Source organism: Xenopus tropicalis, chromosome 1 (genome assembly GCF_000004195.4).
Source record: "Xenopus tropicalis strain Nigerian chromosome 1, UCB_Xtro_10.0, whole genome shotgun sequence".
In the NCBI taxonomy this organism is placed as follows: Eukaryota; Metazoa; Chordata; class Amphibia; order Anura; family Pipidae; genus Xenopus; species Xenopus tropicalis.
Window position 1 is genome coordinate 143,167,693 of NC_030677.2, and position 12,168 is coordinate 143,179,860.

At 43.4% G+C, this 12,168-nt stretch overlaps 1 protein-coding gene across 1 annotated transcript; it reads left to right on the forward strand.

Moving 5' to 3' along the window:
- Window positions 1-7,827: 7,827 nt before the first annotated feature.
- Window positions 7,828-8,688, forward strand: LOC100486213 (olfactory receptor 6B1-like). The gene has a single exon (XM_004911377.3). It carries the CDS (start codon window positions 7,828-7,830, stop codon window positions 8,686-8,688), a length of 861 nt encoding a protein of 286 aa, XP_004911434.3.
- The last annotated feature ends 3,480 nt before the right edge of the window (window positions 8,689-12,168 follow it).

Genomic DNA, 12,168 nt, shown 5'->3' on the forward strand with positions numbered 1-12,168 from the left:
AAGCTCCAGTTCCGTGTCCTGATCCTGCCTTCTGCCTTGTTCCTGAGTCCTTTCTAGTCCTGCCTTGATTTCCCGGTTTTGACCTTGGCCTGTCCTTGACTTCGCTTGACTGCCGCTTGCCCTGACCTTTTGCCTGTTTTTGGATTCTGCCTCTGCCTGCCGTTCTACATTCAGTTTGTATATCCGTTGTGTGTTCGGTTACATCACTAAGTTTATTAAAGTTCTTCACTTTCAACATGGCCTCCGACACCAGTTTTGTGACTTATGGTTACACTCCGGGTTACCCAGTCTTCAGGCTCCCACCTTCCTGGTACTCCACAGCATCTCCTCAGGGAGATCGTGACAGAATGACCAAGCCATACAAAATGGAGCCTGCTGGTAACTCCTCCATGTCCTGTGATGTTGAACTACAACTCTCTACTGCTCCTTGGCTCTCTACCCTCAAGAAATACAAAGGTGAGGAAGATTCTTTTTCTGCCTTTCTGCTTTCATGTAAAGCCTTAAGTTCTGCTCCATTTTTTGTACAAGCCACTAATCCTTTAAGGAGTAGACTTATAGCTCGTTATCTCCTAGAGGGAGATGCTCGTGTATGGGTGGAATGGTGCATTGCTGAAAAGGCCAGTTTTTTGGAGGAACCCTGTGCTTTTTTGTCCTATCTGAAAGCTACTTTTACTGGGGATTTATTCCCAGTTACCTCTGACTCATTCTCTTCAAGTGCCACTGGGACTGCCGGTTCTGTAAAACCTTTCCCGTTTACCCCTTCAGTCCCAAGATATTCACAGCTTGTTGAGTTAAATATATTGAATATCCACCAGCCTACTGTTCCTTCCTATTATGATTTTTATGATGAGGAACTAGACTGTGAAGATGACTATACTGATTTTTCTGATTATGAAGATTGGGAAGATGTGGATTCTGATGAGGACGAGATTCAAACTGCCATTAAACCCATGTCTGTTCATTTACCTTCAGTTCAGTCTGTAACTGCTCCCCTGTCAGCTTTGGCTGTTCGGCAGTCTGACATCAAACCTGTGACCATTTTCAAGTCTCTCAGACCTGAACCCCAGTTCGTGAGTCTGTCTATTAAAAACCAGTCTCTTGCTCAAGTTCCTGCAGCCAAGCTTCCAGTGTCTGCTCCAGTGCCAGCTATCTCCCTGTCTGCTCCGGTGCCGGCCATCTCCCTGTCTGCTCCACTGCCAGCTATCCCCCTGTCTGCTCCGGTGCCGGCTGCCCAGCTTCCAGTGTCTGCTCCAATGCTGGCTATCTCCATGCTACCTGCTCCAGGGCCGGATGCCCAGCCTTCAGCACCTGCGTATTTGTCTATCTTTCTGGTACCTGCTCTCAGGCGGCTTGGTCCCTTGCCAGCTTTCCCACGGATTGGGCCTCTACCAGCCCTCTGGCGGTCCAGCTCTGAACTTTACTCCGCTGCCGTGCCAGACTCCACCGCTGTGCCAGACTCCACTGCCGTGCCGGCTCCCCGAAAGCTGACTGCTCCAGTGCCAGCTGACTCCCTGCCCGCTCCTGTGCCAGTCTCCGCTCCTGTGCCGGCTTTCCGAAAGCTGTCTGCTCCTGTGCCGGCTCCCCGAAAGCTGACTGCTCCAGTGTCAGCTGACTCCCTGCCCGCTCCTGTGCCAGTCTCCGCTCCTGTGCCGGCTCCCCGAAAGCTGTCTGCTCCTGTGCCGGCTCCCCGAAAGCTGTCTGCTCCTGTGCAGGCTCCCCGAAAGCTGTCTGCTCCTGTGCAGGCTCTCCGAAAGCTGTCTGCTCCTGTGACGGCTCCCCGAAAACTGTCTGCTCCTGTGACGGCTCCCCAAAAGCTGCTGCTGTCTGCTCTAGCACCTGCTGTTAACCTGCTGGTTCCTGCCATCCAGCCAGTGCCTGCTCCGGTGTCTGCCATCCAGCCAGTGCCTGCTCCGGTGTCTGCCATCCAGCCAGTGCCTGCTCCGGTGTCTGCCATCCAGCCAGTGCCTGCTCCGGTGTCTGCCATCCAGCCAGTGCCTGCTCCGGTGTCTGCCATCCAGCCAGTGCCTGCTCCGGTGTCTGCCATCCAGCCAGTGCCTGCTTCGGTGTCTGCCATCCAGCCAGTGCCTGCTCCGGTGTCTGCCATCCAGCCAGTGCCTGCTCCGGTGTCTGCCATCCAGCCAGTGCCGCCTCCTGTGCCTGCACCCCGACGGCTGCCTTCTCCCGTACCAGCAGTCATGTCTGTACCAGCTCCTTTCCTTGAGCCAGTTCTCCAGCCATCAGCTCCTGCCTCCGTGCCAGTTCTCCAGTCATCAGTTCCAGCTCCTGTGCCAGCGGTCCTGCCCGTGATGGCTCCTGTGCCAGCAGTTGTGGCTGTTCCTGCCTCTGTGTCAGCGGTCGTGCCTGTTCTCTCTTCAGTGCCAATGCTTCTGCCACCTGCCTCTGAGGACAAAATTGCTTCTGGGTCTACCTTCCCTGCTAGTGGATCTGGTGGTTCTGTTGTCGCAGACTCTGCCAGTCCTGTTGCAGTGAGTGGTGGTCTTGTTGCTTCCCTGGGCATCTCTCTTCCACCTGTAGTGGGTGTGCTTGATGGTGCTTCACCTGTAATGGGTGTCTATGATGGTCCTCCACCTGTAATGGGTGTTTTGTGTGGCGTCTCATCCGCTGTGGCTCCTGACCCTGGCGTCTCATCCGCTGTGGCTCCTGACCCTGGCGTCTCATCTGCTGCGGCTCCTGACTCTGGCGACACTCCTGTTCCGGCTTCTGTTCTTGGCGACCCTTTGGCTTCGGCTTCTGTTCCTGACGACCCTCTGGCTTCGGCTTCTGTTCCTGACGACCCTCTGGCTTCGGCTTCTGTTCCTGACGACCCTCTGGCTTCGGCTTCTGTTCCTGACGACCCTCTGGCTTCGGCTTCTGTTCCTGACGACCCTCTGGCTTCGGCTTCTGTTCCTGACGACCCTCTGGCTTCGGCTTCTGTTCCTGGCGACCCTCTGGCTTCGGCTTCTGTTCCTGGCGACCCTTTGGCTTCGGCTTCTGTTCCTGGCGACCCTTTGGCTTCGGCTTCTGTTCCTGATGACCCTCTGATTCCGGCTTCTTATCCTGACGACCCTCTGATTCCGGCTTCTTATCCTGACAACCCTCTGGCTTTGACTTCTGTTCCTGGTGACTTTTTTGTTCTGGCTCTTCTGATGTCCCAGATGTGGTTCCTAGACTTGATTTATCTACTATTCTGGCCTCTGTTTTTGATGAACCACCTGTACTGGCGTCCACTTTGTTTGGGATTTTTTCTAGTAATTTTTTCCTTTGGTCCAATTTATGTTTTTCGTTTTGTTTTTATATTATTTTCCAATGTGGTTTTGGGCCAGGATTTTCTGTTTTTGGTCTCTCTGGACATTTTTTGGACTGCAAGCCTTAAGGACATTTTTGGTAGGAAAATGTTTAAAATATTTCCACCCAATCCCGGGATCGCCCAGTGGTCGATCCTCAAGGGGGGGGTAATGTCAGGATCAGCCAGGTTTCGAACACCACTTCTGGTGGTCCTGGCGGCATGCATTTGCCTCTGTAGCCACTGGAGGCATTTCGGTCTGTCTGTTTCTTCTCTTGTCTCCTACTTTCTGTCTGCTCTCTTTCCTCCGCCCACCTCATTAACCTCATGTGTTTCCCATCTCCTAATCTTCACCCTTTATAAGCCTTTCCCTGACCATTGCCCCTTGCTTGGTCATTAATTGTCTCTCGTGACCCTGCCTTCGTGTTCCCTGTTCCTGTGTCTGTTCTTGTTCCCGCTGGTTCCAAGTTCCGTGTCCTGATCCTGCCTTCTGCCTTGTTCCTGAGTCCTTTCTAGTCCTGCCTTGATTTCCCGGTTTTGACCTTGGCCTGTCCTTGACTTCGCTTGACTGCCGCTTGCCCTGACCTTTTGCCTGTTTTTGGATTCTGCCTCTGCCTGCCGTTCTACATTCAGTTTGTATATCCATTGTGTGTTCGGTTACATCACTAAGTTTATTAAAGTTCTTCACTTTCAACATGGCCTCCGACACCAGTTTTGTGACTTATGGTTACACTCCGGGTTACCCAGTCTTCAGGCTCCCACCTTCCCGGTACTCCACAGCGTCTCCTCAGGGAGATCGTGACAGTTTGCATCTTGACAATTTGTTGGCCCTATCTGCACAGACACCTGCAACATTCTTCTTAACACTTTTTTGCTTATGTAGCAAAAATTTGGTATCTCTAAGCTATGGATAAGACTGTTAAGCCAACACACGTTCTGCAATTTTTAGGGATCGAGAGAGACTCCAACAAAATGGAATTTAGGTTGCTGAAAGCAAAACTGCCGAAGTTGAAAAGTTTAATATCTGTGGTGCTAAAGGCTAAAAAGTTGATGCTAAAGCAGATTCAATCCCTGATAGATCACCTGAATTTTGCAGCTAGAATAATTCCAATTGGCTGGGTTTTCAACCGAAGACTGATTCAACTTACAGTTGGAATTATTATCCCTAAATGGCACATTTGGATTACAAATGTGGTCAAAATTGATTTATTAGTAAGGTGGAATATTTTAGTAAATTATAATGATAAAACTTGTAGCAAGATAGCTTTTGTCGAAAATTCAGCTCTTCACCTTTATTGGGATGTAGCAGCAGAATCAACAGGATTCGGTGTAATCTTTCAGACACATTGGTGCTGTGAAGCATGGCCTGAATCTTGGATGCAAACTAATTCATTCATTTGGATGGTTCCTTTGTTTCTAAATTTCAGTTTGAATATGTATTTAAACAATGCTTACAGAAACTGGGTATTGCACATGATGCTTGTAAGTCTCACTCCTTTCGCATTGATGCGGCTACAGAAGCATCCATGTTCGGTTTTAGTGATGGTTTTATCAAGAGGCTTGGGCAGTGGGACTCCAAACGTTACATGTTAGACCTAAATTAATTTAAAACTTGAATTGATGTATTTCAGGTCAGAAGCAGTGTTTTGTATGGAATATAGCCCATTCTTTAGTATATTAGGCCAGGAGGAGAGCTGCACTGCGAAGGTATGAACTTATTTAAGTTTTTATTTTTATTTATATTTACAAGGTACATGTCAAAGATGCATATTTAAAAGTGATTCTAGCAGGCCCCTGTTGACTCCTTATGGGTGATTGTCCTGAGGTTCCTAGCAGGCATTGCCATCAAGTCTTTAATTGGTTGCTAGCAAACCAAATAAGGAGTACACTTTTTTTTAGGACTCTGGGACATGAGAGCTAAAGCCCAATGACATTAATTAGTTATTCCCTGATATATTTATCCCCTGGGGTGCAATTTAGACAACACACAGTAATGCAATTCTAGAGGGAGTACCATTCATTAAAGCAGCCCCATTTTATACACACAGTAGATGCCTTTATAAAGTGACTTGTCAGTGGACCATATTGCGCAAGATGTGGTTTTATTTAGGGTTTATTTGTTTTCATTCAACAAATCAGCACCAGCACGGTATAAGTGAGTGAATGACATTACATTAAGACAGCAGAACTAGTATACTCTGAATATATACTGGAACCATCGTGGATTTGTTCTTGTATTTATAGTTTAAGATTCATATTTTATGTGTGTAAACAGTGTAGCTTTTAGTCTTAAAAGCGAGTGTTGAAAAGAGTGTCTTGACCATATGCATGAAGAAGAAACTTTGCAGCCTGAAAACCATTCTACAGTGAGTACACTAAAATAATATTTTTACCACACTGCCCAACAAGCCTTAGACCAGGGATCCCCAACCTTTCTTACTCGTGAGCCACAGTCAAATGTAAAAAGACTTGGAGCAACACAAACATCATAAAAGTGCATAGAGTTGCCAAATAAGGGCTAAAATTGGTCAGGAATTTAAAAACAACTACCTGGTTTGGGGGCACTGAGAGCAACATCCAAGGGGTTGGTGAGCAACATGTTGCCCCCGAGTCACTGGTTGGGGATCACTGTCACTGGGTAAGAGTTTTATAATGTTGTATCTTTAGAATATACGTGAGAATATATAGTCATTACCATTTATATCAGGTCCCCTTTACCCATTGCAACCATTTAAGTTCAAGTTTATATACAGAAAACACTGGCCAGTTATGTTCTATTTGAAAACATATGTTTAATGTGCATCCAGTGCATACTGATGTAACAGCCCTGTTCTTAACAGATGATCAGTTTTGCAGTTTTCCAGCTAATAGCACTTTCCAGGCTTCACTATTTATTGGAGAATCGCCTAAAAGCGCCAAGTATAGCAGGTGATATGCAATGCCAGTACTAGAGATTTCTTGCTATAATAATTCATGTTTTTGGATTTTCTTCTCATGTTACTGTAACCCCTATTTGGCTATAAAAAAGTTAAAACCCAGGCTAGTATGATTTAGAGCATGATGTACATGCGACTCTCTTAGACAGGATGGGCCTTCGCTATATGGAAGAGACCATGCGGAGCAAGGGTGTATTGGAACTATAACTCACTGTAGCTGTGTGTAGTGCAGATTAGCAAACATGGATGCCAGAAGGTTCTTGCACTATAGTACAAGTTTATTGTCAGAGACAAATGAAATGCAGGGTTATAGCAATGTACTCACATACAGGCAGATATAGCAGAACCCACTGAGGATAACAAGGGAGGATGCCACTGGTTTATCCCACCTCTTTTGGGAGACTGGGCAGGGTAAAGCACTGCTTTGCCACCACTTTGGAAGGCAGTCTGGATAGTTACTCCAATCCTCAGGTTGATAACCTTTAACTTGTGTGGGTCCTACGGCCAGGCATGGATCAGGGTTTGCACTAACCTGTATCCTGTCACTTACCCGTGGCCCTAAGCTAAGGCAACATTGCTGGATGGAAGGGTACTTCCAGCTGTCCTTCTGTTTGGGACCTGTACTGCCCTTGCTATCTAGTTCTAGCTATCTCACTCTTCTAGAGAGTGCTCTTACAGTTCTGCTATTCTGACTAATCCTCATTCACGGGGCCCTGTCCCCGACTTCACCAGAGTGGATGTTAACTCTGGGGCAAATTGCTTTACTGGGGCCTATTTCTGATCCCAGGCTCAGTGACCTGTTTTTGAGACACAGAGGCAGCCAAAGAGGAAGCCACACCCTCCTGCTAAACACTATATTGGATTGCAAGGGGTGGGGTCAACCCAAATAACCAATAGGTATAAGTGCATAACTTTAAACTGATACATGGGTCTTTGCCCAGTAACAGCAGAAATCAGGAATTGGTAGGGTTTAAAGCCATAGGAGCAGATTAACCCTATGGGTCCCTACATTACTGATGCAGCCAACATTGTTAAAACTGTCCTGCTATATTCATTCTTAGCACTGATTGGCCACAAGTAAGCAGGATTATATGGAGCCTATTAATGCCTATACAAACATAATTAAATTTGACATATCAATAAATTTGGAAATATTTACAAATAAGAGATAAATTGTCATGCTTAGAACAATCTCAGTTTACTATGCTAAACTAGACTGGCCACTAAAGAATGGTTCTCAAATATCCAGACATTAGGTAAGATAGATGGAATTACTTTTATTTTTCCATTTTCTTGGTGTATGTGTGTGGTTTCTTATTTATCTATGCATCTGCAGCTGAAACTTGATATTTGCTTATCCAATACTATGAAATGGAAATCTAATATTTATATCTGTGAATCCAAACACAAATACATATTAAGCCCTAATACATATATATATATATATATATATATATATATATATATATATACATATAGTAAAAAACATTATTTTTCTTCTACTCTCTCTCAAAGGTACAACACAATTTAATGGAAATGCAAAATATAAATAATTCCCAGGTTACTTTCTTCACCCTTCTACAGCTTTGGGGATCTCCCGTTGGACAAATGTCTTTCTCTGTATCCTTTAGTGTTATATATGTGTTAACATTGAGTGGAAACCTGATAATTATCATTGTCTGCAGGGTCGAAAAATCTCTTTGCACCCCAATGTACTTCTTTCTCAGTCACCTTGCTGCACTGGAAATCTGTTATATTTCTGTGACTGTTCCTAAAATGATCCACTATTCTGTTTCAGGGGACGTTACAATTTCATTTGCTGCTTGCCTTACCCAATTGTATTTTTTTGGATCCCTGGGCTCAACCGAATGCTTCCTTCTAGCCGTCATGGCTTATGATAGATATCTTGCCCTTTGCAAGCCTTTGCATTATCACTCTCTGATGACCTCCCAGTTCTGTAGCAGATCAGTTGGATGTTGCTGGTCATTTGGTTTTATATTCACCATGTCCTCTGTCCTTCTTATTTCATCACTAAAATTCTGTGGCTCTAATCATATACAGCATTTATTCTGCGACATCTCCCCAATTCTTAGGTTGTCATGCACAGATATTCGGCACACAGAGACCCTCATTTTCCTACTGGCATCATTTACATTGGTGGGATCCTGCCTAATCACATTACTATCATATTTAAAGATACTCTCTACTGTGCTAGGTATATCTACACAATCAGGTAGGGGAAGGGCAAGTGCAACCTTTGCTTCTCATTTGACTGTTGTTACAATATATTATAGTACAATGATCTTTGTATATGTGCGTCCAACTACTGCAAATGCCTCCAGTCTCAACCAGATCCTATCAATGTTGTATACTATTTTAACACCACTACTTAATCCTTTCATCTATGCCTTGAGGAATAAAGAGGTACAGAGGGCACTTTGGAAACTAAAAAGCAGATTAAAGTTGTAGCTTCAAAAATATATTTTCAGAAATCAATAAAGAATATAAGATCATTCCATTTTGGGCATTAATTTACAGCTGTTCTTGGGTTTTGGCACAAATTGGAGTACTGTATAAAAAGGCCAAAGTGCACATTAAAATTGAATAACATTTAAGAAACCATATTTACTACATATGGAAATAACAAAAATAACAATGCCGCATTACACTTTATATGGTATGCCTCCTAACATATGCTAAGGTTTCAATAGGAATGCCCATTTTGGGGCTTTATCAGCCATTGTTGAGCTACAATGCCAAGCACCTGCAGTCAGTTCACAGTTTTCAGACTTGCTGAGACACAAAAAGGCCCATTTAGTAATATAAGTGTGAAATTGCACAAGTGCAATTACCCAAACAACCACACAGTGAAGGAAAAGATACGATTGGTGGCTAGAGCATTGGTAAGGGTAAGTGAACTGATGATTTTAGTAAATTTAAACCAGTGTATAAAGGGGCAGTGCACATTTAAATTATAAATAACTTTTGGTAGGCTGTAGAAATAGATATTCTGAGATAATTTGCAATTGTTCTTTTTTTGTGTGTGTTTTTTTATTATTTAGCTTTTTTTAGCAGCATGCCAGTTTGGAATATTTGCAGCTTTATGGTTGTTAGAGTCCAATTTACTCTTGCAACCAAACAATGGTTTGAATAACAGACTTAAAGATGGAAAAAAGGGAAAGTCATGCTAAGCACTTAAACAATTTTGCAATGAAAGTGTGACTACAAAAATTCATACAGATAAAGACAACAGGTCTTGTGCACCCAATTATCAATGTAAATTATCAGTGTAAATCAGGGGGCTCAAACTCAATTTACCTGGGGGCCGCAGGAGGCAAAGTCAGGTTGAGGCTGGGCCACATAAGGGATTTCACAAAAAATTGGCTTTCAAGGGATAATGCAAGGCACGGCGGGCGGGAGCTGCTGATTGCGGAAATGACGTTATGCCATCATAACAGTTATTATGGGAAGACGTTCAGCTCCCGCCCGCCGTGCCTTGCATTATCCCTTGAATCGCAATAGAAATCACGATCCATTCATTGCTTTTGAGAAGGCTTTGGTGCGGGTCACAAAATACTGTACCGAGGGCCGCAAATGGCCCGCGGGCCACGAGTTTGAGACCCCTGGTGTAAATCAATGCAAATACTAGCTGAGCTTGGCCTAAATCTTTGTAGCATAAGAGAAATATGAAGGAACAATGGATCTTCACAGCTGTAGGGCTACTGTGCCTCTAAGCTGAGAAAGTAAGTTAGGACTGTAAGTGGAAGCATTTCTAATCAAATCATGTGTAGGGGTTTATTGCTGCTTTAACAAATAGAATTAAATGACTATGTTGAATGAAAATGCCCTTGTCAAACTGAATTGAATCACAGTACTTTCTGAATCCAAGTAGCCAAGCTACTGGTGATGTTTGGGTCGATAAAAAGTTGACCAGCACCAAACCCTAACTCACCCACTCCCAACCTGACCTGGCAATCCAGCTCTGTTTATAGACCCACACCCAAGCCACCCCATCTCTGATGTCATGAAGTGCATAGGGAAGGCAGGTACCTATAAATACAGGCTGCCAGACATGGAAGTGGGGAACAGTAAGGTCACAGCGGGGAGCTCAGCTTGAATCGGCAACCCATGTTGCTTGTTAGCATGTTACTTTGCTGTCCCTTTCTGTATCTGCCTCATTGCCTGGCAGTAAGTTTATCATCCATAAAATATTATATATGGAAAACTAAAAAAAGAGTACATGCAGTGTGTATGTACAACAATAACACAGAAAAGGGAGGAATATAGAATCTAAGAAATTGTTGGTGAGATATAAAAGTGTAGCTGAAGTAAATCAGCTATCCATCTGCACCTGTATGCGTTTCTATACAACATGACAAGGGAGGAGATTTATTAAGACACGAATGCTCGGAGCGTTCATTCAAACGCTCCAAGCGTATTTTCGCCGTTTTTTTCGTGCTTGCATGAAAAATTCGGAAAGGTTCTGCCGCTGTTTACAATTGTTCGGTACGAAACCTTCATCAATGAGAATCTTGGTACCATTGTGATTGGATCATACCTTCTTACACCTGTCAGTTTCAGCTAACACCTAACTGAACAAGTTCAATGGAACCATTGTGATTGGATGTCTGTGACTCTACTACCATCAAGAGTTTAAATACCGGGGAATTCCCTACCAGTCATTTGAACTGAAGAAGCCACTCGGATGAGTGGTGAAATGTTTTCAAGAAAAACTCAGAAAAGTCCAGTTGTTTTAGACTTAATTCTACTAGATACGGCAGAGGTATGTTTTTTTAGGTAGAAATAATGGTGGATACACAGGTCACACAGCCACAACCAATGTTAAATAAATTAAAAAGACTATATTTAGGGCGCCTGCAGTGAATCTAGGGGAACACAGAATGAAACACAGCCAATTCTTCCCAGTTGATTTGCACTCAGACACATGTACTGAACTGAGGTAGAGCTCATTTTAAACCCCTAAAAAGTATTTGCTGCTTTTAATTTCTTTAAGAGCACATAGGCACACCTGATTTTTCTGTTAGGAGAACATTTATTGCTAAGAAGTTTCACAGAACTAATTGTCCCTTTGTGATTTGGTGACATTGATTCACTAACAAATCCAAGAAGGATAACCTGAGGTTTTAAAACTCATTATTTCTAGAAAGTTTGCAACCATTGTTTCCACAGAAAGCATTGTTTTAATTAAATGGACAAACATGAGGATTGATTTAGGATGAATAGTGAATATACCACTGAATAGAACTTTTGATAATGATGTATTAAGTAGTTGCTGCTAAAATTACATACAGTGCCTGTAACGGTGTTGACAGCTATAGACAGACTAGAGCAGTGAGGGCAGGAAGTGGTCAAAACAGTATATAGGGTCTTAGAGGCCTGTAAGGTTAAAAAGCTCAAATTTAGAGGTACACTGTCTCTCTTAGACATTAGTAGATTTATAGTATGGGAAAGCCCTGCCTAGAAGTCAGGTCTTTGTTATTAGCTGACAAATGTTATTACCAACTGAACTATAAGAGTCTAAGCTTTGAAAAACTAAAAGTAATACCAAAAAGCTCTTTACTACACACACACCTATTTAATGTTTTATGCCACTTTACATATGTAAGTGCAAGTACAAGGTACTGTCTTATTATTACAGAGAAAAAAGAAATCATTTTCAAAAACGATTCAGCTTTCTGAATAACGGGTTTCCTGATAACAGATCCTATACCTGTACAGCTTTCAATTGCAATTACAGTAACACATATGAATATAACCATTGAAAATGTTTAATTAAAGTATATTGGAAAGTTGCTTAGAACAAAATATTATGTATTAAGCAAACATTGTCTGGGTGAAGTTCCCCTGAATAAACTTTGATCACCATACAAAGGGAACTTGTAAGCTGTTATAGGTACAGCCAACTGTTATGGTCTTTCTCTCACTGCA